General features: G+C 54.8%; 3 protein-coding genes across 12 annotated transcripts in view; all 3 read right to left on the bottom strand.

Moving 5' to 3' along the window:
- Positions 1-27,909, bottom strand: part of SLC5A5 (solute carrier family 5 member 5) — a 173,646-nt gene that overhangs the window by 26,834 nt on the left and 118,903 nt on the right. The gene's annotated exons all lie outside the window — the stretch shown is intronic.
- On the bottom strand, positions 673-14,092 carry ARRDC2 (arrestin domain containing 2). Of its 4 annotated transcripts, none has more exons than XM_001114031.5 (8): positions 12,859-14,092; positions 7,236-7,302; positions 6,895-7,042; positions 6,330-6,432; positions 5,984-6,240; positions 5,665-5,827; positions 5,294-5,451; positions 673-1,865 (listed from the first exon to the last, which is right to left on the bottom strand). In XM_001114031.5, the coding sequence occupies exons 1-8, from the start codon at positions 13,115-13,117 to the stop codon at positions 1,812-1,814; spliced, it is 1,209 nt and encodes a 402-aa protein (XP_001114031.3). In that variant the 5' UTR covers positions 13,118-14,092; the 3' UTR covers positions 673-1,811. The 4 variants fall into 4 exon arrangements, with proteins under 4 accessions (XP_001114031.3, XP_077834601.1, XP_001114050.3 ...); XM_077978475.1 differs by having other exon boundaries at positions 673-1,862; positions 12,859-14,087; XM_001114050.5 differs by lacking the exon at positions 12,859-14,092 and adding an exon at positions 7,432-7,845.
- Positions 15,347-27,909, bottom strand: part of KCNN1 (potassium calcium-activated channel subfamily N member 1) — a 48,955-nt gene continuing 36,392 nt past the window's right edge. For 3 of the 7 annotated variants that reach the window (XM_077978466.1, XM_077978467.1, XM_028838957.2), the window contains 4 exons: positions 27,755-27,865; positions 25,506-25,633; positions 22,042-22,111; positions 15,347-16,328 (listed from right to left, as the gene is read on the bottom strand). In XM_077978466.1, coding sequence (XP_077834592.1) covers positions 16,074-16,328; positions 22,042-22,111; positions 25,506-25,633; positions 27,755-27,865 — 564 coding nt within the window. In that variant the 3' untranslated portion in view covers positions 15,347-16,073. Of the gene's footprint in view, positions 16,329-22,041; positions 22,112-22,535; positions 22,545-25,501; positions 25,634-27,754; positions 27,866-27,909 lie in introns of all 7 variants that reach the window. The other 4 variants (XM_015123285.3, XM_077978465.1, XR_013409260.1 and 1 more) reach the window with 4 other exon arrangements.

The raw sequence follows: 27,909 nt of genomic DNA, 5'->3' as shown, positions 1-27,909 counted from the left end.
TCAGCTGAGACCAAGCCGTTGCACTCCAGCTTGGTGACAGAATGAAACTCTGTCTTAAAAAAAAAAAAAGAAAAGAAAAAAAGAAACCCCGTCTCTACTAAAAATTCAAAAATTAGTCAAGTATGGTGGCAGGCACCCGTAATCCCAGCTACTTGGGAGGCTGAGGCAGGAGAATCGCTTGAACCCAGGAGGCAGGAGTTGCAGTGAGCTGAGATCACACCACTGCACTCCAGCCTGGGCGACACAGCAAGACTCCCTCTAAAAACAAAAAACCACCACCAAAAAAAAAAAAAAAACCTACAAAAACCAAACCTAGACTCAGGTAACAGGATGTTCCCGTACTCAAGCGGCTCCTCCCAGCCCCAGCCCGCCACTCTCTGAGGATAGAGGAGTTTTGTGCTTGGCTTCCACTGTTTAGCCTCCACTCGCCTCTGAGACTCCCACAGGGAGTGCAAGTAAGGGGCCCAGGGCTCAGCTCCCACCCCAGCTCAGCCTCCTCATGTGTCCTCGGGCCAACCCCCTCCCAGTCCTGGGCCTCAGTCTCCCCTTCTGAATCATGGGCCCCTCCACTTTCCTTGGCCAGGAATTTAGTCTCCAAGATAGTGACCAGGAATGGCAGTCCCAGTTCCCTCAGCAGCCAGATGGGGGCGGAAAATAAACCAAGAAGCCCGGTTTCTTTCTCCACACATTTACTTTTAAAAAATAATTGTACAAAACAATGATTTCTTAAGGCATATCAGAAATGCTGAGTTCCAGCCCGGGGCCCTGCCCCAGCCAGCGCTGGCACCCTGCAGTTGGGAGCTTGTCCAGTGGCCCCCTCGAGTGCTCTTCTCCTCCAGGACACAAGGAGCCTCCGGGAAGCACAGTAGTCCCCGGCTGTCACTTTAGGCTGACCTCTGTCCCCAGGTATGACGTAATGTTGTCACTGTCTTGAATTCTTCATCATTTAACGGGGACCCCAGTGTTTTCACTTTGCACGTTTGGTATCTGGTCTTGCCTGTCCTACCCTGAACCTGGGTTCCCTGGGCCATGGAACACCCAGGCAGCTCTGATGCTCCTGGGTACCTGGAGGAGCTCCCAGGAAGTCCAAGCCTGCGCCAGGAATCTCTGGCTTTCAAAGTCTTCAAAGGCTGGAGCGGCTGCCCCTGCCACCCACAGACCCCACATAGCTCCGACAACCTGCTTTCCTGAACGCCTCGTTCCTGGGTCCTTTCACCCACCGGACCTCACTGTGTGGCCTCAACTTTCAGGCACCTGCCCTCTGAACCCCCAGTTCTACAATAAATGGGGTGGATTCCAAACGTCACTCGGCTCTGACCTTCTCTGACTTTTCTTCCTCATTCGTCTGCCTGCTGAGCTCCTGTGTGTACTCCAAAGCCTCAGCTAAAATGCCCTTTCCACAAGGATGCCATCTCTGCTTCCTGTCTGGATTCTCACAGCTGCAGGTCTCTTCTTCTGGTTTCGTGATGCTGGAATTGTCTATGTCTGGCTCTGTTTCTCCCAGACTGAAGGCTCCTGGTGGACTCCAGCACTGCCGACAGGCTGGGAGGACAGGTTATTAAACAGTCCCTGGGATACTGCACTGGACATTCCATGCCTCACAAGGACAGTGGCGGTCCAGATAAGTCAGACTCCAGCTGGGCTCTTCCTCTGTCCCATGTGATAATCCGAAAGGCCCCGCCTCACTCTGAGACTTGGTTTCCCAGCTTAAATGCAGTCGGGGAGGTCAGCCCTTGGTCCAGCCGCTCCCCACAGTCACGATGGCTGAAAGCCGGTGTGCATCCTTGTTCCTCACGGGGTCCCTGTGCCGTTCAGCAAGTCATGCAGCGCGGCCTCATGGCCCCTGAGGGTGGGTTTGGATCCTCCTGAGAGAAATGTTACCATTAAGCCTGAGAGGACACTGGAAACAGAAATTCAGAAATACCCCTCCCCATCCAGCCATCTCCCAACTCCCACCCTTGACCAGGGAAGAGGCCATCTGGAGGTGGTGTCTAGGGCAGACTGGGGTGCAAGGAGAGTTTTGGAGTGGAGCGTATACTGTCCCTTGGTATTCACAGGGGATTGGTTCCAGGAACCCCGTGGATACCAAAATCCACAGATACTCAGGTCTCTGATATAAAATGGCATAATATTTGCGGATAGTCTAAGCCCATCCTCCTGTGTACTTTATTTTTATTTCTTTTTTTTTTTTTTTTTTTGAGACGGAGTCTCGCTCTGTCGCCCAGGCTAGAGTGCAGTGGCGCGATCTCCGCTCACTGAAAGCTCTGCCGCCTCCTGGGTTAACGCCATTCTCCTGCCTCAGCCTCCCTAGAACCTGGGACTACAGGCGCCCGCCACCACGCCCGGCTAATTTTTTTGTATTTTTAGTAGAGACAGGGTTTCACCGTGTTTGCCAGGAAGGTCTCAATCTCCTGACCTTGTGATCCGCCCGTCTCGGCCTCCCAAAGTGCTGGGGTTACAGGTGTGAGCCACCGCGCCCGGTCTCATTTTATTTATTTATTTATTTATTTATTTATTTATTTATTTATTTATTTTGAGACGGAGTATCGCTCTGTCACCCAGGCTGGAGTGCTGTGGCCGGATCTCGGCTCACTGCAAGCTCCGCCTCCCGGGTTCCCGCCATTCTCCTGCCTCAGCCTCCCGAGTAGCCGGGACTACAGGCGCCCGCCACCTCGCCCGGCTAGTTTTTTTTTGTATTTTTTAGTAGAGACGGGGTTTCACCGTGTTAGCCAGGATGGTCTCGATCTCCTGACCTCGTGATCCGCCTGTCTCGGCCTCCCAAAGTGCTGGGATTACAGGCTTGAGCCACCGCGCCCGGCCTCATTTTATTTTTTAAGACAGAGTCTCGCTCTGTCACCCAGGCTGGAATGCAGTGGCACGATCTCGGCTCACTGCAACCTCTACCTCTTGGGTTCAAGCGATTCTCCCACCTCAGCCTCCTAAGTAGCTAGGATCACAGGTGGACGCCACCACGCCCAGCTAATTTTTGTATTTTTGGTAGAGACCTGATTTTGCCATGTTGGCCAGGCTGGTCTCAAACTTCTGACCTCAAGTGATCTGCTCACCTCAGCCTCCCAAAGTGATGGGATTACAGGCATAAACCACTGTGTCCAGCCCTCCCGTGTACTTTAAATCTCTTGTAGATTACCTATAATACTTTATGACCAGGTGTGGTGGCTCACACCTGTAATCTCAGCATTCTAGGAGGCCAAGGCAGGCAGATCACCTGAGGTCAGGAGTTCGAGACCAGGCTGACCAACATGGCAAAACCCTGTCTCTACTAAAAAATACAAAAATTAGCCGGGCATAGTGGTGGACGCCTGTAATTCCAGCTACTCGGCAGGCTAAAACAGGGAAAATTGCTTGAATCCGGGAGGTGGAGGTTGCAGTGAGCCAAGATTGTGCCACTGCACACTCCAGCCTGGGTGACACAGCAAGACTCCATCTCAAAAAAAAAAATATAGCCGGGCGCGGTGGCTCAAGCCTGTAATCCCAGCACTTTGGGAGGCCGAGACGGGCGGATCACGAGGTCGGGAGATCAAGACCATCCTGGCTAACACGGTGAAACCCCGTCTCTACTAAACAATACAAAAAACTAGCCAGGCGAGGTGGCGGGCGCCTGTAGTCCCAGCTACTCGGGAGGCTGAGGCAGGAGAATGGCGTGAACCCGGGAGGCGGAGCTTGCAGTGAGCCAAGATCCGGCCACTGCACTCCAGCCCGGGCAACAGAGCGAGACTCCGTCTCACAAAAACAAAACAAAACAAAACAAAACAAAAATATATATATACACACACACACACACACACACACACCACACACACACAATATAAATGCTATTTAATCACTGTTATGCTGCATTATTACTATTAGTAGTAGTATTGAGATGAGGTCTTGTTGGGAGGCCGAGACGGGCGGATCACGACGTCAGGAGATCGAGACCATCCTGGCTAACACGGTGAAACCCCGTCTCTACTAAAAAATACAAAAAACTAGCCGGGCGAGGTGGCGGGCGCCTATAGTCCCAGCTACTCGGGAGGCTGAGGCAGGAGAATGGCGTAAACCCGGGAGGCGGAGCTTGCAGTGAGCCGAGATCGCGCCACTGCACTCCAGCCTGGGTGACAGAGCCAGACTCCGTCTCAAAAAAAAAAAAAAAAAAAAAAAAAGAGATGAGGTCTTGTTTTGTCTCCCAGACTGGAGTGTGTAGTAGCACAATCATTGCTCACTGTAGCCTCAAACTCCTGGGCTCAAGCGATCCCCTGCCGCAGCCTCCCGACCATAGGTGGGCTCCACCACGCCTGGGTAATTTTGTATTATTTGCAGTAGAGATGGGGGTATTGCTCTGGTACCCAGGTTGGTCTTATACTCCTGGCCTCAAGCAGTCCTCCCATCTTGGCTTCTCAAAGTGCTGGGATTACAGGCGTGAGCCCCTGCACTCAGCCTATCATATTTTTAATCTGTATTATCCATGTATGTATTTATTTTTCAAATGTCTCTGACCCATGTTTGGTTGAATCTGCAGATTCCAAACCAGCTAATGCAGAGGACCGACTGTATGTATAGAAATTCTGTCAACAATTAAAATCCACTGCCAACTGGGTGCAGTGGCTGATGCCTGTAATCCCAGCACTTTGGGGAGGCCAAGGTGGGAGGAGTTCAGGAGTTCACTTGAGCCCAGGAGTTCAAGACTAGCCTGGGCAACATAGTGAGACCCCATTTCTACAAAAAATGGAAAAATTGACTGGGCGTGGTGGCTCATGCATATAATCCCAGCACTTTGGGATGCTAAGGCAGGCGATAACCTGAGGTCAGGAGTTCCAGACCAGCCTGACCAATATGGTGAAACCCTGTCTCTACTAAAAATATGAAAATTAGCTGGGCTGGTGGCTAACACCTGTCATCCCAGCTACTCGGGAGGCTGAGGCAGGAGAATCGCTTGTACCAGGGATGCGGAGGTTGAAGTGAGCCGAGATCGCACCATTGCACTTCAGCCTGGGTGACAAGAGTGAAACTCCATCTCAAAAAGCAAAGTAAAATAAAACAAAACACAAATGCAGGATGTGGCAGCGTGCGCCTGTAGTCCCAGCTACTCAAGAGGCTGAGGCGAGATGATTGCTTGAGCCCAGGAGGTTGAGGGTACAGTGAGCTATGATTATGCCACCGCGCTCCAGCCTGGGTGACAGAGCAAGAGCCTGTCTAAAAAAACAAAAAACAAACCCATCTACTATGTCTGCCACCCCATCGAGCCTCCCAGGGCCCAGAGAGGCGTGGGTGGTTCTCCGACCCCTGAGCTCACCTCAGAGTACAGGGGTGGTGGGCGGTAGCGGAACTCTTGGATGTAGGCGAAGAATGGGCCTTCAAGGCTCATTTCGGGGTCCTGCGGGAGTGGGAAGGGGCTCTGCCCCAAGGCTGCCACCTCAGTGTCGGCTACCACCTCCGAGTACTCAGGTGGAGCTGGAAGTGAGAGACAGGGCGGGTGAGTTTGGCAAGAGAGAGCCCTCCTCCAAGGCACCAGGGGCCAGGAGCTGGCTTGTGCCAGCTCTGGGGCTGCCAGGCTGTGTGTCCTTTGGTTGGGATTCCGGGAGACTCGTGGTGAGAGAGTTGGCCCGGCGTCCACCTCTCCGTGTATCCACCCACCCTCTGCATGCAAGCAGGGTGGGAGCTTACCCTCAGGCCGCTCCGGCAAGGCCCCCAGCCTCCAGTCCAGCAGGAAGCTGGCGTGGCTGCCCACGCTGGAAGAACGGCTGCCAAAAGGGTGCAAGGGAATGGTGCCAATCACCAGTGGCAGCTCCAGCAGCAGCTTGGACGTTCCCGGGATATCCACACAGACCTGGAGGAAGGATCCATGAGGGAGGGTGCCCAGGCAACCTCCCCGACTCCCACCTCCCTCCTATGCCTGGGGAGACTGAGGCCTCAGCTTCCCCCGGTCTGAGGGAATACAGGGTGAATGTGGCCGCTGTCCCCCAGGGCCAGCAGGGTGCCCTACCTTGAGTGCATAGTCCACATGCAGAACACGGCAGTGCAGGATGGAAGGACCTACTGGGGGGATCCGCAGTGCCCGGCCCTGCCACAGCGCCCGCTGCCCGGGGCCCACCGGCTCTCCTGCGAGGCTGGCCACCACCGCCCGTTTCTGCTTTCGGGCGCCTCGGGCCATGAACGTCTGTGTCTGCACCACGGCTGCCCGAGGCAGCACAGGACGTGTGGAGCTGTTGTCGATCTCGGCAAAGATGGGGATGACCTCTCCTGCAGCAAGGAGCAGGGGGGGCCTCAGTTTCCCCTCCTGCAGCCCCGACACCAGCTCCCGTCCCGACCCAGTCCCGTCCGCCTGCTACCTGGGGTGTAGCCCTTCCGGTCGATCTTGGCCGAAAGGGAGACGAGGCCACGGTTACAGTACCAGGATCGGGCAACCTTTTCCCGAGCCCCCGCTTGAGGTGCCTGTCGGTGTAGAGGAAAGTGATGTGGATGAGTCACTCTGTGCAAACCACAGTCGCTGTGGAGCTTCCAAACCACCCCCAGCTGAGGGAGGACTTTGGGCAGGGCTTGGTTTCTTTTTAACAATCCAGGAACTATCTGTTAAATAGAGCCAGGGACACAACCCATATAAAGCCAGAAATGAAATGTACAAGCCAAGTGTTTGGTGTGTGATTCGCTCTTGGTAAGCCCTAGCTCTGGTCTGTTTCACAGAAGAGGCACGTGGGGCTCAGAGAGGGCAAGACACTTGCCCAGAGTCACACGGCAAATGGGTGCAGATAGCAGTGGATTCCACACGCATTCCCACACCCGTCTCCCTCCCTGCCAGGGCCCACCTATGACCTCCATCTTATCGGTTGGTGTCACCCAGCAGCCAGGCCCCTTCCTACAATACTCCCATCCTACCCACCAAGGGTGGCCACTCACCAGCAGGGCTGGCGTGTTGATATCCACAGGCTCGATGACAGTGAACACCTTCCTTGCCCGGCGTGCTGGGACCCAGGGCCGGTGCAGGGTTGCCTTGATACAGTAGCGGACACTACCATGTTTGCCCTCGAAGGATGTCACCAGGTTCCTGGGGTGGAGGGATGGGACTTCAGGGGGCAAGATACAGAGACACACAGGCAGGGAGAAGGAGACACAGACACTCTAGGGGCCTCCCAGGGGGAGGGTCTTGGGGCTCAGAGGTGCCCAGATATCCAGTATTGGAGGTACAAATCTGGAAGGGGCTGCAGGCTTAGGGCAACCCTGCACCTCAGAGGACTTACGGGGGCAGCTGGAAGCTGAACAGGAACTCATGGCGCCCAGGAGGCAGCGTGGTGGTCTCCCCAGTATCTGCAGGTAGAGAAGCAAAAGGAGGCGACTGAGTGCTTGCGTTGGGGTCCCAGGGCTGACAAAGGTACCGCCATCCAGGCGGTGGCTGGCGCACAACTGGTGCGCCGAGCAGGGGTCACCCATCCGTACCTGGCGCCAGGAGCGTGGCACGGTGGCTCACGACCTCCACGCGCTCACTGTAGCTCTGCGTGTAAGCCGTGCTCGAGCCCGCGCTGCGCGACTCGGTCCAGTGCACATGGGCGCGGCCCCGCGCGCGCAGCCTCAGGGCACCCACGCGTACGGCGCTTGCCAGCTCCAGCAGCACCCGGCCCGCCACGGCCTGGCCGCCGCTGAACACGGGCTCGGCGCCCGCGGTCGCACCGTCCAATTGCACCGAGAACGCTTTCACCTTGTCGAATAGCATCGCGTCCGGGGTGCGAACCCACGACACGCGGAACCTGGCCTCGAACCCGTGAACCGGCAGCTCAAGGTGCCGACGCTGCAGCCTCAGAACGCAAAATCGCCCGCAACACGCAGGCGCGTTCACCAGCCCGAGCAGAAAATACCCGCGCCGTGCGGCGGCGCCGCTTTTATACGGCAGGGCGGGGGGCGGGGTCACCGTCTCTCCCCCGCCCCCTGAAGGGACTCCACCAATAGCGCGACAAGGGGCGTGACTCTGCCCTAGCGTGGAGCAAAATAACAAACGCCCCTGCTCACCGCCGGCTGCCCCACGCTGCCTCACTCCCTCGCGGACCCCGGGGAGAAACTGAAGCCCTGAGGCGGTCAAAGCTGGTCTCTCGAGGACCCCGGGAGCAAAGAGGGAAAAAGAGGTCCAGAGGCAGGGCCCAGGCCTGAGGTCACCTAGCAGAGCTTTCAGCCTCTCGGCTTAATCGCTCACCAGCCGCCACTCGTAGACGTGACTCGAGGCATGTCCAGCCCGATTTGGGGCGGGGGGCTCTCGCCCCAGTTGAGGGCCCTAGAGCCTATGACTGTTCCAGGCTTTTTCCCCCCGCTATGCAAAGGGAGAAGTGGAAGACGTGAGTGGGACTGCCCTCCACGCTGGTGCCTGCTGCACCCCTTCCCTGATTCAAGTCCCTTTCAGCTGGTGGCTCTGGGCAAATGACAACCTCCTGGAGCCTCAGTTTCCACCTGTGTAGAGCCGGGAGAAAATAAAAATCAGTCCCGACCTCAGAAAGTCGTGCATGGATCATCGTGCAGCCCCAGCCGGACTCCTCCAAGAGCCTCGCCCCCGGGTCATCAACCTGCTCCTGACATACCGTCATACCGTCACCCGGTCGCGCCTCGGCGCATTCGCCCAGGAGCGGTACCTACGACCTGATGTTCCTTTCCCAATTTTCACCCTCTGGCAAACCCTACCTTCCCCGCAGCCCTTGTGCTTGCTCCAGTCATCCTCAGCCCCTTTCCCTTCACAGAGCTGAATGCAGGGGACGCTCGGGCACCCCCAGGTCCACGGCTGCGGTGTGGTTTCGGGACCACGTAACACCTCTCTGGGCTTTAGTTTCCCCAAAGAAAAGTCGCTTGGAGTTTCTCCAGCGGGAGTTGCCTCTGCGTCGTCTGCGGGACGCGGGCGCCCTCTCGTGGCAGCGGAATGCGCTGCTGCTGAACCCATCCCCTGCCCTGACTGTCCGCCTCTGAGCTCGGTTCAGAAGACCACGAGACTTCCACCACCTCAGTGAGGTGTGTGGGTGTGGAGGGGGCGGTCATAAACAAACACGGTCACCCGCAGTCCGTGACGGGGGTCAGAACAGGAACGAAGGGGTTGGAGGCACAGTGATCAGCCTGGAAGGCTGCCTGGGAGGATGGGTCTTTGGAGTTGAAAGGAAGGTCTGGGACCTTAGGCCAGGTTTCAGTGGATACTAGAAGGGAGACAGTAGGCCGTTAAGTCCGGGAGGAGAAGCGGGATGACGTAACCCTGAAGGGACTACTGAGCCAGCGCCTCCCTCAATTCATTTCACAGATGGACCCCAGAGGCCCAGAGAGGGGCGGGGCCCTGCCCGGGGTCACACAGCAGCTCCACTGGCCTCCAGTGCCACTGTTTTTTTCCCTTAAATGTTTAACTATTTATTTATTTATTTATTTATTTATTTATTTATTTATTTTTTGAGACAGGATCTCACTCTGTTGCCCAGGCTGGAGTGCAGTGGCACGATCTCGGTTCACTGCAACCTCTGCCTCCCTTCCACCTCAGGTGGAAAGAAGCGATCCTTCCACCTCAGCCTCCAGAGTAGCTGGGATTACAGGTGCGCACCACCACACCCGGCTAATTTTTGTATTTTTTGAAGAGATGGGGTTTCACCATGTTGCCCAGGCTGGTCTTGAACTCTTGAGCTCAAGCCATCTGCCCACCACAGCCTCCCAAAGTGCTGGGATTACAGGTGTGAGCCACTGCACCCAGCCAAAATTTTAATTTAATTTTTTTTTTTTTTTTTTGAGACAGGGTTTCACGCTGACACCCAGGCTGTAGTGCATGGCACCATCTCGGCTCACTGCAACCTCCACCTCCTGGGTTCCATAGATTCTCCTGCCTTAGCCCCCTGAGTAGCTGGGCTAATTTTTAAATTAAACTTTTATTTAAATTTTTAAATTTAAATTGGCCAGGCGAGGTGGCTCATGCCTGTAATCCCAGCACTTTGAGAGGCCAAGGCAGGCAGATCACCTGAGGTCAGGAGTTCAAATTCAGCCTGACCAACATGGAGACACCCTGTCTCTACTAAAAATACAAAATTGGCCGGGCGCGGTGGCTCACGCCTGTAATCCCAGCACTTTGGGAGGCCAAGGCGGATGGATCACGAGGTCAGGAGATCGAGACCATCCTGATGAACACGGTGATACCCAGTCTCCACTGAAAATACAAAAAAAAAAAAAAATTAGCCGCACGTGGTGGCGGGCGCCTGTAGTCCCAGTTACTCGGGAGGCTGAGGCAGGAGAATGGCGTGAACCCGGGAGGCGGCGGAGCTTGCAGTGAGCGGAGATCGCGCCACTGCACTCCAGCCTGGGCGACATAGGGAGACTCCATCTCAAAATAAATAAATAAATAAATAAATAAATACAAAATTAGCTGGGTGTGGTGGCACATGCCTGTAATCCCAGCTACTTGGGAGGCTGAGGCAGGAGAATCACTTGAACCTGGGAGGCAGAGGTTGCAGTGAGCTGAGATCACGCCATTGTACTCCAGCCTGGGCAACAAGAGCTAAATTCTGCCTCAAAAAAAAAAAAAAAAAAAATAGCCTGTCTAATTTTTGTATTTTTAGTAGAGACGGGGCTTCACCATGTTGGCCAGGCTGGTCTTGAACTCCTGACCTCAGGTGATCCTCCCGCCTTGGCCTCCCAAAGTACTGGGATTAGAGGCGTGAGCCACTGCGCCTGGCCAATTTTTATGTATTTTAAGAGATGGGGGCCGGCACGGTGGCTCATGCCTGTAAGCCAAGCACTTTGGAAGGCCAAGGCGTGTGGATCACCTGAGGTCAGGAGTTCGTGACCAGCCTGGCCAACATGGTGAAACCCGTCTCTACCAAAAATACAAAAATTAGCCAGCATGTTGGCGGGCACCTATAATCCCAGCTACTCAGGAGACTGAGGCAGGAGAATCACTGGAACCCAGGAGGCAGAGGTTGCAGTGAGCCGAGATTGCGCCGGTGCCAATGCACTCTAGCCTGGGTGACAGTGAGACTCTGTCTCAAAAAAAAAAAAACTAACTAACAAAAGTTAGCTGGGTATGGTGGCGGGTATCTGTAGTCACAGCTACTCAGGAGGCTGAGGTTGTAGAATCACTTGAACCCAGGAGGCAGAGGTTGCAGTGAGCCAAGATCGCGGCACTGCACTCCAGCCTGAGCAACAGAGTAAGACCCTGTCTCGAAAACAAAAACAAACAGAAACAAAAATGGGGCGGGGGATGGGAGGTCTTGCTATGTTGCCCAGGCTGGCCTCGAACTTCTGGGCTCAAGCGATCGTTCTGCTTCAGCCTCTGTGTAGCTGGAACCACAGGCAGGCAGGCCCACCAGGCTCGCATCTCCAGTGTTTTTTGTTTTTTTGTTTTTGAGACAGAGTTTTGCTCTGTCACGGAGGCTGGAGTGTAGTGGTGCCATCTCAGCTCACTGCAACCTCTGCCCACCTGCCGGGTTCAGACAATTCTTCTGTCTTACTAGCTGGGATTACAGGATCCCACCAACACGCCCGGCTAATTTTTGTATTTTTAATGGAGACAAAGTTTCACCATGTTGGCCAGGCTGGTCTCGAACTCCTGACCTCAGGTGATCTGCCCTCCTCGGCCTCCCACAGTGCTGGGATTACAGGCACGAGCCACCGCACCAGGCTGCCTCTCCAGTGTTTTAAGGAAGTCGCCGTTGAGTGTCCAGGCAGCCTTCAGGTGAAAGCGGCCCCAAATAGTTCTCCGAGTTGCCAGGGAAGGGAAGTGCCTCCTGGGCTCCTTCCTGCCCCGCCCCACCGCGCTTGCTCCTCTGTTTCCACTGCTGGGGAGGGAAGGGTCCCCCGCACCTGTGGCTCTTGCATGCGCAAAGCTTCTATTGCCCGCAGCGCTGGGGAAAAAGTGGGGCTGTCGGGAATCTGGTCTGCCTCCCTCCTGGCCCATTTTACAGACGGATATAGCGAGGTCTGGCTTGGCCCGGAGGAATAGCCAGGGCAGCCCAGAGAGGATGATGCCCTCCCATAGCCACACAGTAGGGTGTGAGGGTATGGACTGCCTCCTTCTGTGGCCCCTGGCTCACTGGTGACCAGCTGTGTATCCTAGGGACGCTTGGGGTGCGAGAAAGACTGAGGTTCGGGGAAGAGTAGAGACCTGCCCAAGACCCAGACTCCCAGGAGAATGTGACCCCACTTCATCTCTTCCCCTCTGGGATGCATTTCCACCTCCTCACCGGGAAATACCACTAGACCCCCAACCCTACCCCAGGGAAGAACTCAGCGCTGCAGACCCTGTGGGGTAAACTGAGGTTGGGCCCTGGGTAACACGAGTTGGGGGCCTTCTTTGAGAATCAGGGACTCCAGGCCTGGGATCAACGGGGACCCTGGGGTCCACCAGGGAGATCTCCCACTCCACTTCCCAGGGGTTCCCTGAACTCTAATAGGAGGGTCCCCCTGCTTTGAAAGGGGTCTCCCCACCGCACAGCCTCTAAGTCGAGGGCCTCTGACTCCAGAGAAGGGAACGCCCAGACCCTGGGTAGACGTTCCGGGTTAGTGGGGGTCCTGACCAGGGCGGGGTGGGTGTCCAGGCTGGAGTGCGATCTCAGCCCATTACAACCTCTATCTCCCAGGCTCAAGCGATCTTCCCACTTCAGCCTGTAGGTGGGACTCCAGGAGCGCGCCACTACGCCTGGCTAATTTTGGTAGTTTTTGGAGATATGGGGTGTCGCCATGTCGCCCAGGCTAGTCTTGAACTCCTGACCTGTGGGAGGGTCAGGACCCCGGGAAGGGGGTTCCCGCTCCTTGAAAAGGATCACCCGACCGCAGAGGTTCTAAGTTGAGAGGCTTCCGGCCCCGAAGAGGGTCCCGGCCGAGGGGGTCCCGGCTGCTGTGGGGCCGGCGCGACGAGTGTCTCACCTCGGAGCAGCAGCTGCCGACGCCGCAGGTAGGTCTCGGCGGCCGCGTAGTCGCTGGATAAGGCGTTGACACCCACGCTGCGACCCTCCAGCCAGTGGGTGGCCGCCCCACCGCGCGCCTTCACCTCGAGCGCTCGCACCCGCAGCGGCGCCGCCGCCTCCAGCAGCACCCGGCCGCACAGCCGCTCCCCGCCGCGGTAGGCGCCGCCCGGGCCCCGCGCCAGCTCCAGCGCGAAGCTGCGCACGCCCCCAGGGCGCATGGCGCGCGGCGGGGGACACGGCCTGGACACGCGGCGAGGAGGCGCACGGCCGGGGCGCGCCTGCAGATCCCCGGGGTCTGCGCGCTCCCCCGTCGCGTCCCCCGAGCTTCCTCCGGGCCCCCCCGGCGAACCTGGGCCGGCGCCGGTGCCCCAGGGCGGGCGCGTAGTCGGCGAACTTCCTGGTCCTCTGCATCCGCCCCTGTGACGCGCGCGGGCTGCCGGGGACGGGCCGCCCGCGTGCCCGCGCTGTTAACTTTGCCATCCACGGAGCTGGGCGGGCCCTGTTTTTGTAGGGTGGGTGCTGTTGAATTAGAGGCAGGCAGGGGCGGAGGTGGCTGGGGAGGCACCGAGGCGGCCGCAGAGCTCAGCCCTATGGTCTAATTCGCCCCCGCCCCGAACCCGGCACTGCCTCAGCCTCCCCGTCATTGTCACTTCATGGCTGTCCCCCAAACAAAATCCACCTCGAGTAGCCCTCTTCGCCTCCGCACTGCGCTGTTCCGCTGCCAGATCCGTTCTCCCACCCATCCTGCCCACGCCCAAATGCCATTTCCTCAGAGTCCCCTTGCCACCTCTGGCCTTGTTTACTTTTCTCTTTTTCTTTCTTTCTTTTTCTCTCTTTCTCTCTCTTCTTTCTTTCCTTTCTCTTTCTTCCTTTCTCTCCTTTCTTCTTTTTCCTTCTTTCCTTTTCTTTCTCTCTTTCTTTCTTGCCTTGTTTACTTTTCTCTTTCTCTCGCTCTCTTTTTTTTTTTCTTTTTGAGGCAGAGTCTTGCTCTGTCACCCAGGCTGGGGCGCCGTAGGGTGATCCGGGCTCACCGCAATCTCCACCTCCCTGGTTCAAGCAATTCTCCTGCCTCAGCCTCCCAAGTACCTGGGACGACAGGCGTGTACCACCACACCCAGCTAATTTTTGTGTTTTTAGTAAAGATGGGGTTTCATCATGTTGGCCAGCTGGTCTCCAACTCCTAACTTCAACTGATCCTCCCACCTCAGCCTCCCAAAGTACTGGGATTACAGGCGTGAGCTACCACGCCCGGCCTGTTTACAACTTTATGGCTTTGGTGTTTTTCTTTCTTTTTTTTTTAAACTACTATGGGTTGACTGTGCCTCTGCCATCAGACCTGGGAGCTACCACTGGGCTCAGAAGGTACACCCACGGATGTTCCTTAACTGAACCCTGGGTTCTCACCCTGAAAGACAGCCCCCTTCCTTCTCAGGCCTTAGTTTCCCCAGCCAGATAACAGGGTATAAAGGATGAGTCCTGCCAAAGACTCCGATGTGATCCCTCAGGCGGGAAGGAGCATTTATTGAGCACCTACCAGTTGCCTGGCCCTTTTTAGGGAGTTCTGGTTAAATAGACTGTCACCCTCATTTTATAGATGAAACAACAGAGGCCCCAGAGGGGCAGCCACTGCCCAGAGTCACCCAGCAGTGGCAGAGTCAGGACTCGAACCCTGGTCTGACCAGCACTCCTCATACCCTTCTTGTGCTTGGGCCCAAGCTGGTCATTCATGCACCAGCAACGGCCTAGTTATCTCGTTGAGCCAGGCGATGGATGGCCTTATCAGAGGCTGCCAGGACCTGGGGCTCCTTGGCTGGGCACAGCATTGTCTCCCCAGGAGCCAGGCCTCCCTGTCCCACCCAGGGCTCAGCATCTGCCAAGTAAGTGCCTGCTGCTCCCAGCACCCAAGCCCACGTCCTCCAGGGACCTTTCTGATTCTACTTGTGTCTGGAACCCTCCCCTGAAGGGTCTCTCTGACCCCTGGATGTCACCAAATACCCCCTCCTCCTGCCGTCCCCATGGCTCCTCCATGGAGTCCCTTTCACCAAGTCCAGGTTCTTTTTTTTTTTTTTCCTCACTGCAACCTCCACCTCCCGGGTTCAAGCGATTCTCCTGCCTCAGCCTCCCGAGTAGCTGGGATTACAGGTGTGCACCACCACCACACCCAGCTAATTTTTATATTTTTAGTAGAGACAGGGTTTCACTATGTTGCCCAGGCTGGTCTTGAACTGACTTTAGGTGATCCACCCGCCTTATCCTCCCAAAGTGCTGGTATTACAGGTGTGAGCCACCTCGCCCAGCCAGTCCGGTTCTTTACTTTGGCCTAGGGGATTTCCAGTTCGAATCTGGCACCATCCCTCCTCGCTGTGTGGTCCCAAGCGGGTAGATTTACCTCTCTGGGCCGCAGTTTCCCCTCATTCCACCGTGATCAAGCTCTGATGAGGAATCAGTGTGGTAATTGACATCATCACATTCTCTGTAGGCAGCAGGTACTCAATACAAATCTCACAAAAACCCAAAAGACCTTCCTCACCCAGGTCACCTCCCCCATGGGCTCTGCTGAGGCCGGGCACACAGTGGGTGTCCATCAGCGCGGTTGGTTGAAGGGGAGAGATGCTTCTGGCCAGGGCTGGGCCACGCCCTCTGAGGGATCGCATTATCAGCGCCAGGTGGGGCTGGCACAGGTGTCCCCCTAGAGAGTTGTCCTTCACTGAGCTTCAGCCCAGAAGGAGAGGGGGCTTCTACGCTAAGGTTCTAGGCTAGGCCGGTGATGGGAACAGGTTTTTTGATTCCCATATTTATCTTGGTACCCGGGGCTGGGGTTCTACCTCCTGAGACATCACCAGTGCCTCCCAGCCACGCACACAGGCAGCCACTAGGCGGGTCCTGCTTTATTCAGAACCAGCACGGACCCCTCCCGGGGCTGCTCCATGCCCGCCGGGGGCCTGGGGAGAGTCGGGGGACCAGGTGACCAGAGGAAGCTCCGGGCTCCCCTGCCCTCACCCATGGTCCAGCCCTGCCCTCTGCCCGGGCAGTCTGGGCGGGGCAGGCCTCAGTCCACTCAGCCTGACTCGGCGTCGGCTTCTTGAACTCCAAGAGGTGCCACTGTACAAGGCTTCCCGGAGGTGGCGGCCACACGATGGCCAAGATTTAGGGGTCTGGTGGCGGGCAGGGCCGTCACCCGCAGTCCGAGGGGGCCACGGGCGTCCACCGGCAGGGGGAGCTCCGGGCTGCCTGGTCTTGGGGGCCGGGGCCGGGCCTGGGAGGCAGGGGCGGTGGGGGCGGGCGTATGGCTTGGGCGATGAGGCCGGGCAGGGCCTGCAGAGAGGCACCCAGCGCATCCAGGCGGCTTTCCAGCGTGGCCAGACGGGCCTCCAACTCCTCGTGCTGAGCGTGCAACTCCGATACAAGGTCATACATGACGCTCTGGGTCTGCCGGAGACAGAGAGGGGCAGGAGAGAGGTGCCGCTGAGTGAGAGAGAGGAGGACGATACCACGACAACAATGACACAGAGGGACAGCTCACATGCTCCAGGTGGGTGGCGGCTGCTAATGGGGCCCATGTGGGGGGTGGCTGGGAGGACACCCCCAGCCCCAGAGGTCCCTTGCTGGGCCCAGGGAAGGATTAGAGAATGGATGAGGGGAGAGACTGGTCTCCTTTTTTTTTTTTTCTTTGAGACAGAGTCTCCCTCTGTCACCCACGCTGGAGTGCAGTGGCCCAATCTTGGCTCACTACAGCCTCCTCTTCCCGGGAGGCGCCCAGCCTAAAAGATAGGTCTTAAATGCCAAGCTCAGCTGGGCGTGATGGCTCACGCCTGTAGTCCCAGCTACTTGGGAGGCTGAGGCAGGAGAATGGCATGAACCCGGCGGGGCGGAGCTTGCAGTGAGCTGAGATCGCGCCACTGCACTCCAGCCTGGGGCACAGAGCAAGACTCTGTCTAAAAAAAAAAAAAAAAAAAGAAAAGAAAAGAAAGCCAAGCTCAGGGCTGGCAGGCCTGGGAAAGGCCTAATGAGGTCTTGGGGTGGGAAGCACATGGCCAGAGCTGCCCTGGGGGGATCTGGTAGCCACAGGGCACACACAGCCAGAGGCGGTGCTCAAGTGGTACCCACAGACCTGGGGGATGTTTTGGACTGATGTTTCTCCAGGCTGGGGAACAGCAGGAGCTTGGGGACATGGCCGCCTAGGAGGAAGAGGAGGGGGAACCCCACTGGGTCGTGAACTGCCACCCCTCCCATTAGGCTGGGGAGGGGACAGGGGTCTGATGAGTAAGGTGACTGCCCTGAGAATCTGACACAATCACAGACTGGGAACACAACAGCCACAATTACTGTTACAGCAGCCAGTGGGGCGTCCCCACCACCTCCACTGCCCGGTTCTGGCGCTGTCCCACTGTGGGCAGGGGGGGCCGGCCAGACAGGGATAACCCTGGGTGCAGATGCTACTCTGGCCACCAGGTGGCACTAGAACATCACTCCACGGCTCTGAGCGCAGCTGGGTGAGGACACCGGTTTGCCACCTGGCGGCGGCGGCCTCCATGGGAGGATGGAGGTAGTGGTGGAAGGAAGACAGGACAGAGAGGTGCCCACCCCAGCTCCTCTGTCCTCTCACCCCCAGCCTCTTCCTCCCAGCTTCCCCCACTGTGCCCCCTACCCTTTTCCCTCCATCACTGGAAGGCAGACCCCGCTCCGAGTGCAAACATCTCGTGGGGGACGCCCCTCCTAGCACCACTGACCTCACCTTGGCCTCTCTCAGGCACCACAGTCCCTAGGGCCAGAAGGTGACACCTGGTGGCCAGAGCAGCGTCCAGCCTTCAGGTGGTTCTTTTTAGCCTTTTCTGAGGTTTAAAATTTTTATTTTTATTTTTTATTTTTTATTATTTTTTTTTTTTGAGACGGAGTCTCGCTCTGTCGCCCAGGCTGCAGTGCAGTGGCGCGATCTCGGCTCACTGCCAGCTCCACCTCCCGGGCTTACGCCATTCTCCTGCCTCAGCCTCCCGAGTAGCTGGGACCACAGGCGCCTGCCATCTCGCCTGGCTAGTTTTTTGTATTTTTTAGTAGAGACGGGGTTTCACCGTGTTCGCCAGGATGGTCTCGATCTTCTGACCTCGTGATCCGCCCATCTCGGCCTCCCAAAGTGCTGGGATTACAGGCTTGAGCCACCGCGCCCGGCCTATTTTTATTTTTGAGATGGAGTCTCGTTCTTGTCGTCTAGGCTGGAGTGCAGAGGCATGATCTTGACTCACTGCAACCTCCGCCTCCTGGGTTCAAGCGATTCTCCTGCCTCAGCTTCCTGAGTAGCTGAGATTACAGGCGCCCGCTACCATGCCTGGCTAATTTTTGTATTTTTAGTGGAGACAGAGTTTCACCATGTTGGCCAGGCTGGCCTCGAACTCCTGACCTCAGGTGATCCGCCCGCCTCAGCCTCCCAAAGTGCTGGGATTATAGGGATGAGCCACCGCACCCAGCCATAAAATTTTAATTTTTAGATACAGAGTCTTGCTGTATCTCCCAGGCTGGAGTGCGGTGGTGCAATCACAGCTCACTGCAGCCTTGAACCCCGGGCTCAAGCAATTCTCCTGCCTCAGCCTCCTGCTACTTTTTTTTTTTTTTTTTTTTTGTAGAGATGGAGTTTTGCCATGTTGCCCAGGCTGGTCTTGAATTCCTGAGCTCAAGTGATCCACCCTCTTCAACCTCCCAAAGTGCTAGGATTACAGGCATGAGCCACTGCACCTGGCCTGATTTTCTTAGTATTTTCCTTTCTGTACCATACGTTATTGTAAGAATACAGTATATAATATATATTCAAAATACATGTGAATCAACTGTTTATCAATAAGGCTTTCGGTCAATGGTAGGCTATCAGTAGTTCAATTTGGGATGAGAGAGCGTCAAAGGTTATATGAGGCTGGGCACAGTAGCTTATGCCTGTAATCCCAGCACTTTGGAAGGCCAAGGCAGGTGGATTGCTTGAGGTCAGGAGTTCGAGACCAGCCTGGCCAACATGGTGAAACCCCATCTCTACTGAAAATACAAAACTTAGGCTGGGCGCGGTGGCTCACACCTGTAATCCCAGCACTTTGGGAGGCTGAGGTGGGTGGATCATGAGGTCAGGAGATCGAGACCATCCTGGCTAACACAGTGAAACCCTGTCTTTACTAAAAATACAAAAAATTAGCCGGGCATGGTGGCAGGTGCCTGTAGTCCCAGCTATTCGGGAGGCTGAGGCAGGAGAATGACTTGAACCCGGGAGGCAGAGCTTGCAGTGAGCGAAGATTGCATCACTGCACTCCAGCCTGGGCGACAGAGTGAGACTCTGTCTCAAAAAAAGAAAAAAAAAATTAGCTAGGTGTGGTGGCATGCACCTGTAATCCTAGCTATTCAGGAGGCTGAGGCAGGAGAATACCTTGAACCCAGGAGGTAGAGGCTGCAGTGAGCTGAGATCGCCCCTCTGCACTCCAGCCTGGGCAATAGAGTGAGACTCTGTCTCAAAAAGAAAAAAAGAAGTTATATGGGAATATTTGACTTTTAAGGGGTCAGCACCCCATAACCCCGATGTTGTTCGAGAGTTAACTGTGTATCTTCAGGGGTCTAGAATATGTTTTTCTCTCTGTAAGATTATTTTCTGGGCGCGGTGGCTCACGCCTGTAATCCCATCACTTTGGGAGGCCAAGGCGGAAGGATCACTTGAGCTCGGGAGTTTGAGACCAGCCTGGGCAACATGGTGAAACCCCATCTCTACAAAAAATACAAAAATTAGCAGGACCTGGTGGTGTGCACCTGTAGTCCCAGCTACTTGGGAAGATGAGGTGGGAAGATTGCTTGAGCCTGAGGAAGTTGAGGCTGCGGTGAACCGTGATTTCACCACTGCACTCCAGCCTGTACCACAGAGCAAGACTCTGTCTCAAAAAAAAAAAAAAAAAAAAAAAATTCCCTTCCAAATTAAATTTATTGTAGGTTAATATTAAGCTAGATTGCATTCTCTTCCTAGTGATGGGGGAAGTGAGTCCAAAATGCACTGGGGACAAGAAATAAAATAGAAATGGGACTTAACATTTTCTAAAGATAACATGAAATTGGCCTCAGGCTGACTGGTAGATCAGGGGATGTAGCCACTAAGCAAAAGCTATTTTCCGAAACTATGTCATTGGTCAGGAGGGAATTCAAATCAGTGTTGCAAAGATCTCAAGCACTTGATTAAATGCAACTGGTCCAATAACACATCTTCCAGTGGAAGAATTCAAAAAGCAGGAAATGGACTGGGCATGGTGGCCCACGCCTGTAATCCCAACACTTTGGGAGGCCGAGGTGGGCGGATCACTTAAGGTCAGGAGTTCGAGACCAGTCTGGCCAACATGGTGAAACCCCGTCTCTACTAAAAGTACAAAAATTAGGCCGGGCGCGGTGGCTCAAGCCTGTAATCCCAGCACTTTGGGAGGCCGAGACGGGCGGATCACGAGGTCAGGAGTTCGAGACCATCCTGGCTAACACGGTGAAACCCCGTCTCTACTAAAAAATACAAAAAACTAGCCGGGCGAGGTGGCGGGTGCCTGTAGTCCCAGCTACTTGGGAGGCTGAGGCAGGAGAATGGCGTAAAAACCCGGGAGGCAGAGCTTGCAGTGAGCTGAGATCCGGCCACTGCACTCCAGCCTGGGCGACACAGCGAGACTCCGTCTCAAAAAAAAAAAAAAAAAAAAAAAAAAAAATTAGCCGGGCATGCTAGTGCATGCCTGTCGTCCCAGCTACTCTGGAGGCTGAGGCACGAGAATTGCTTGAACCCAGGAGGCGGAAGTTGCAGTGAGCCAAGATCATACCACTGCACTCCAGCCTGGGCGACAGAGCAAGACTTTGTCTCAAAAAATAAATAAAGCTAAAAAAAAAAAGTGGGAAATGATTTGATATTAGAATCAACACACAGATCCATGTATAACACAAACTGATTTCTTTCTTGCTTTTTTTTTTTTTTTTTTTGAGACAGGGTCTCGCTCTGTTGCCCAACCTAGAGTGCAGCAGAGTGATCACAGCTCACAGCAGCCTTGACCTCCTGGGCTTAAGTGATTCTCCCACCTCAGCCTCCCTAATAGCTGGGACTACAGGCACTCACCACCATGCCTGGTTTATTTTTTTATTCTTTTTGTACAGACGGGGTCTCTCTATGTTGCCCAGGCTGGTCTCAACCTCTTGGGCTCAAGTGATCTGCCTGCTTCAGCCTCCCAAAGTACAGGGATTACAGGCAGGATCCATGGCACCTGGCCCCAATTTCTCTTGCAATCAATTTAAATTTCCTGACAGACGTTTAATTGCTATACAAATAAGCTTTCTCCCAAGGCTATCATTTGAATTTATACCCACAGCAAAGGAATTTTTTTCTTTTCAATTTCAGAGCTTGAATTGAGGTAGTATGCCTAAATCTAGAAATACCTCTTCTTCCACTTAGCCCCCTAACTATACACTCTTTTTAAATTTATTATTTTAAAAATTATTGGCCGGGCGCGGTGGCTCAATCCCAGCACTTTGGGAGGCCAAGACGGGCGGATCACGAGGTCAGAAGATCGAGACCATCCTGGCGAACATGGTGAAACCCCGTCTCTACTAAAAATACAAAAAAAAAAAAAAAAAAAATTAGCCAGGCGAGGTGGCAGGCGCCTGTAGTCCCAGCTACTCAGGAGGCTGAGGCAGGAGAATGGCGTGAACCCAGGAGGCGGAGCTTGCAGTGAGCCAAGATCGCGCCACCGCACCCCAGCCTGGGCGTCTGAGCAAGACTCCGTCTCAAAAAAAAAAAAAAATTATTATTTTTTTGAGACAGGGGGTCACTCTGTCACCCAGGCTGGAGTGCAGCGGTGCCATCTTGGCTCACTGCAGCCTCAACCTCCCAAGTTCAAGCGATTCTCCTGCCTCAGCCCCCAAGTAGCTGGGATTAAAGGCGCCCGCCACCACGCCTGGCTAATTTTTGTATTTTTTTGTAGAGACAGGGTTTCACCGTGTTGCCCAGGCTGGTCTCAAACTCCTGAGCTCAAGAGATCTGCCTGCCACTGCACTCAGCCCACTGTGGGTCCTTGTGCCCTCCTCCGGCAGGAGCTGAGCCCCATCCTGTCTGCTCCAGGGTCCCACCTGCCCTGTCCGGCCCACCCTGCCCCAACCCACTCACCTTGGCCAGGTCGGTAAGCGTGTTAGCCTGGTCGTTCAGCTTCCCTTGCTCGATCTTCACACTCCGGAGCCTGTGGGGACACGGGGTTGGGGAGAGGGGGTTAGGCAGGTTCCCATGGAGGCTGCAGTAGGGGCAGAGACTTTCATGCATCCACCTGGGGTCACCTATGGGACATGCATCAGAGGATAAGGTGGGAGCTGGGCGGCCGATTCCCTGTGGTCTATTCCCTCCCAGCACACAGCGGGTGCGGCAGGGCCAGGAGTCAGCCTGGCCACCGCCCACACCACCCATTGGCTGGTCCTGTCTCCAGCCCAACTCGGGACCCCAGGACGTTGGATCCCAGACCAAGGTGAAGCCTGCACCGATCCATGGGGCAGATGTGAACCTTGCCTGCCTCTGAGGCTGGGGTTGGCATGCCCCGGGTGTGCCCCTGTCTGTGACCACCATGCGCCCCCGATTTTCCAGCCCCACCAAGCCCCTGGGAGAAGACTTACTTCTGAGCCCTGGCAGGACCGGGCAGAGCAGGAGAAAAATCACAAGGCAATTTTAACCTCAGCACAGTTGTGCGGCATGTACCCAACCCTGCCCAACCCCCGGGGGTGCCACCCCAGGGCCCCGCACAGGGTTCCCAGATGGCCGAGGGGCTGCCCTTGCTCTGGGGAAGTGCCCAGCCTCTGAGGGTTCTGTGCCAGCCCCTCAGGGACACACCTGTCCTCTGTCCTGTCCCGGAGGTGGTGTGTCATTCAGAAAACTATTCCCACGCCATCTGCCGGGGGGAAACTGAGGCTCAGAGGGGTAAAGCCACTGCCCATCCGCACCCTGGCAGGATTTGAACCCACACTTGCTACTTGGTGTTGGTGTTGGCACTGGTGACCCTGGTCTCTGGACAGCTGGCCACAGGGGGAGTTGGTTAGTGTATGCCCTTGCTCCTTTTGGTCACCCCTTTGTTTTTTTTGAGACACAGTCTCACTCTGTTGCCCAGGCGAGAGTGCAGTGGTGCGATCTCAGCGCGATCCCAGCACGATCTCAGCTCACTGCAACCTCCGCTTCCCCGGTTCAAGCGATTCTCCTTGCTCAGCCTCCTGAGTAGCTGGGATTACAGGTGCTCACCAGCACACCCGGTTAATTTTTGCATTTTTAGTAGAGATGGGGTTTCACCATGTTGGTCAGGCTGGTCTCGCACTCCTGACCTCAGGTGATCCGCCCGTCTCAGCCTCCCAAAGGATTACAGGTGTGAGCCACTGTGCCTGCTGTCCATCCCTTCTGTACCTAAGCCAGTCTAGGGGACTGCAACCTCAGCTTCCCGGGTTCATGTGATTCTCCTGCCTCAGCCTCCCGAGTGGCTGGGACTACAGGCATGTGCCACCAGGCCTGGCTAATTTTTTTGTATTTTTAGTAGAGATGGGGTTTCACCATGTTGGTCAGGTAGGTCTTGAACTCCTGACCTCAAATGATCCGCCCATCTCGGCCACCCAAAGTGCTGGGATTACAGGCGTGAGCCATCGTGCCTGGCCTTTTGTACTTTTTTCTAACGTGGCTGTTAGCAAATTTAAAATTATATATGTTGTTCACATGATATTCTAGTGGACAGCATCGTCGTCAGCATATTATGGCCTGTGGGTCAATTCTAGCCGGCCACCTCTCTTGAAAATAAGGTTTCTTTGGAACATGGCCACACCAGGTTATCCTCACTGCTTCCCTGCCTCAATAGCAGAGAGTTGAAGAGTGGAACAGAAACTGGCTCATAAAACCTGGAAGATTTACCATCTGGTCCTTTACAGAAAAAAATTGCTGACTGGCTGCATATTGGACTCACCTGAGGAAATTTTATTTATTTACTTATTGTAATATATTTTATTTTTTAGTTTTTGAGACTCTGTCGCCCAGGCTGGAGTGCAGTGGTGCGATCTCAGCTCACTGCAACCTCCGTCTCCCGGGTTCAAGCGATTCTCCTGCCTCAGCCTCCCGAGTAGCTGGGACTACAGGTGTGTGCCACCATGCCGGGCTAATTTTTATATTTTTAGTAGAGACAAGCTTTCGCCATGTTGGCCAGGCTGGTCTCGAACTCCTGACATCAGGTGATCCACCTACCTTGGCCTCCCAAAGTGCTGGGATTACAGGCGTGAGCACTGCGCCCAGCCGTATATATATTTTTAAGGCAAGGTCTTGTTCTGTGGCCCAGGCTGGAGTGCAATGGCGCAATCACAGCTCACTGCAACCTTGACCTTCTGGGCTCAAGTTACCCTCCCACTTCAGCCTCCTGGGTAGCTGGGACCACAGACACGTGCCACCACACTGGGCTAATTTTTTTATTTTTGTAGAGACGGGGTCTCACTTTGTTGCCCAGGCTGGTTGCAAACTCCTGGCCTCAAGCGATCCTCCTGGCTCAGCCTCCCAAAGTGCTGGGATTACAAGGTGTAAGTCACCACGCCCAGGTTTATTTTTTAATTTTTACATAGAGTGGGGTCTCACTATGTCGCTCAGGCTGGTTTCCAAAGCTTGGCCTTAATCAGTCTTCCCTCTTTGGCCTCCCAAAGTGCAGGGATTATAAGCGTGAGCCACCATGCCCAACCAAGCAGCCATTTGAGGAATTTAAATGTAATTCCAGGCTGCAACCCAGACTCTACTAAGTAATTGATGTTGGATGTGGCTCTTGGGATTTTTAAAAAGCCCCCTGGTGACTTCAATGAGCAGCCAAGGATTTAGAGTTACTTTATTAAATAATTCTCGGGGCAAAGAAGCAACACAGGAAATCAAGCAATTTCTTAATTTCTTTCTTCCTTTCTTTTCTTTTCTTTCTTTTCTTTTTTTTTTTTTTTTTTGAGACAAGGTCTCACTCTGTAACCCGGCTGAGTGCAGTGGCACAATCATGGCTCACTTCAGCCTTGACCCTGCAGACTCAAGTGATCCTCCGACCTCAGCCTCCTGAGTAGCTGGGACCACAGAGGCACACAACCACACTTAGCTAAGTTATTAGTTTTTGTAGAGATGGGGTCTCCCTGTATTGCCAAGGATGGTGCTGAACTAACTCCTGGACTCAAGCGATCTTCCAGCTTCCCGAAGTGCTGGAATTACAGGCATGAGTCACCACACCTGGCCCAATTCATTTCTAGTTACCCCACATGATCCCATGGATCAGACCACGGATTTAATTATGAGCTTCCTGGCAGACAAAGCAAAAAGAGGAAATCTCTTCAAAGTCTAAAGGGTTAGAATCATCCTGGTTATACCAGAGAATAAAATATACATCCTGCCACTTACTGAGTAGTGTCCATGACTTAGCAGAACCCATAATCTGCCTCCCTCTGAAGATCCTCCCATCCACCCAGCTCAGAAGATACAGGCCCCAACCAACTGACCACCCATCCCTGGCAGGGAGCTGTGAAGAGGCCACACTGAGCTGCGAGGGCTGCCTCCGCGCCATGTGGACACAGAAACGTGAGCTGGAAAGGTGCTGGACTTACTGATGGATGGCTTGGAGGAACTTACGCTGGTGTTTCCGAACCCGGGCTTGGTCTGGCTTCTTCACCAGCCTGGTGTGTTTGTAGATGAGCCACGTCTCCCTGAGAACGTTAGCAGCGGCGTTTTTTACCTGGGGCCAGAAAAAGAACAATTTCATGCCTCAGGGTTGGCATGAAATTCCAAAAGGCTGCAGAAATGTCTAGAATCTTCCAGAAACCTCTAGAAACTTCTGAAAATGCCTCTCAGGGTCCCTGGGCTATAAGGCAGGGCCATGCTTGCACAGCAACGTCTGCGCAATGTGTGTATACCTAACACACATCACTCATGATGGGCCAGGCCCTTTCTCTGCAAACATGCAAATGTTTTTTATGGTATTTTTGTTGTTGTTGTTTTTTGAGAGTCTCGCTCTGTGGCCCAGGCTAGAATGCCGTGGTGCGATCTTGCCTCACTGCACACCCCGGGTTCAAGTGATTCTCCTGTCTCACTCTCCCTAGTAGCTGGGATTACAGGCGCCTGCCATCATGCCCAGCTAATTTTTGTATTTTTACTAGAGATGGGGGTTTCATCATGTTGGCCAGGCTGGTTTCGAACTCTTGACCTCAAGTGATCCACCTGCCTCTGTCTCCTAAAATGCTTGGATTATAGGCGTGAGCGCACCCAGCCATGATGCAGATGTTAATTCAGTGAATCGGCATGTGTTTTTATTTCTCCCATTTTATTTTATTTTATTTTATTTTTATTTTTTTTATTTTTTTGAGACGAAGTCTCGCTCTGTCGCCCAGGCTGGAGTGCAGTGGCCGGATCCCAGCTCACTGCAAGCTCCGCCTCCCGGGTTTACGCCATTCTCCTGCCTCAGCCTCCTGAGTAGCTGGGACTACAGGCGCCCGCCACCTCGCCCGGCTAGTTTTTTGTATTTTTTAGTAGAGACGGGGTTTCACCGTGTTAGCCAGGATGGTCTCGATCTCCTGACCTTGTGATCCACCCGTCTCGGCCTCCCAAAGTGCTGGGATTACAGGCTTGAGCCACCGCGCCCAGCCATCTCCCATTTTATATATGAGGAATCTGAGGTACAGAGCAGTCAACCTGCTAGGGTCAGGCAGCTCTCAAATTGCATATTGCGGCCGGGCACGGTGGCTCACGCCTGTAATCCCAGCACTTTGGGAGGCCGAGGCGGGCGGATCACAAGGTCAGGAGATCGAGACCACGGTGAAACCCCGTCTCTACTAAAAATACAAAAAATTAGCCGGGCGCGGTTGTGGGCGCCTGTAGTCCCAGCTACTCGGGAGGCTGAGGCAGGAGAATGGCGTGAACCCGGGAGGCGGAGCTTGCAGTGAGCCGAGATCGCGCCACTGCACTCCAGCCTGGTCGACAGAGCGAGACTCCGTCTCAAAAAAAAAAAAAAAAAAAAAATTGCATATTGCAGTCTGGCCCAAGCCTCTCGCTGAATGCCCATGGGTGGATATGACTGGGCACAAGGGTAGATGCCATGATGTCGCTCTGTGCACTATTCACAGATGGGTGTGTGGTGGCAGAGTCAAGCACAGTCATTTTTTTTTTTTTTGAGATGGGGTCTCGCTCTGTCGCCCAGGCTGGAGTGCAGTGGCGCGATCTCCACTCACTGCAAGCTCCGCCTCCCGGGTTCACACCATTCTCCTGCCTCAGCCTCCCGAGTGGCTGGGACTACAGGCGCCCGCCACCGCGCCCGGCTAGTTTTTGTATTTTTAGTAGTAGAGACAGGGTTTCACCGTGTTAGCCAGGATGGTCTCGATCTCCTGACCTCGTGATCCGCCCATCTCGGTCTCCCAAAGTGCTGAGATTACAGGCGTGAGCCACCGCACCCGGCCTTTTTTTTTTTTTTTTTTTTTTTTTTTTTTTAAGACAGAGCCTTGCTCTGTCACCCAGGCTGGAGTGCAGTGGTGCCATCTTGGCTTACTGCAGCCTCTGCTTCCCAGGCTCAAGCGATTCTCCTGCCTCAGACTCCCAAGAGGCTGGGACTACAGGCACCTGCCACCATGCCAGGCTAGTTTTTGTATTTTTAGTAGAGATGGGTTAGCGCCATGTTGACCAGGCTGGCCTCGAACTCCTGACCTTAGGTGATCCACCCGCCTCGGCCTCCCAAAGCCAGCACATGGGGCTGCATGGTAACCCATGGGCACATGCGCGTGCCCGGCACATACAGAAGGAAAGCAGGGAAGTTCTACGCTCACTGACAAGGCCAGGAGGCGGCCTCCATGGGAACCGTGGTCCTTACCCGCTTGGTGAGCTGAGTGTCCATCATGAAGTTGTGCACGTGCTTCTCAGCCTTAGTGAGCTCCAGCTTCCGGGCCACCACAGCCACCACGAGCGCGGTACAGCCAGCTCCCTGTGTGTGGGGCAGAGTGGGGGCACATCAGCGTCCCATCTTGA

This window comes from Macaca mulatta, chromosome 19 (genome assembly GCF_049350105.2).
Source record: "Macaca mulatta isolate MMU2019108-1 chromosome 19, T2T-MMU8v2.0, whole genome shotgun sequence".
In the NCBI taxonomy this organism is placed as follows: domain Eukaryota; kingdom Metazoa; phylum Chordata; class Mammalia; order Primates; family Cercopithecidae; genus Macaca; species Macaca mulatta.
The sequence above is the reverse complement of the archived record's forward strand: the minus strand, read 5'-3'. Positions and strand labels throughout refer to the sequence as shown.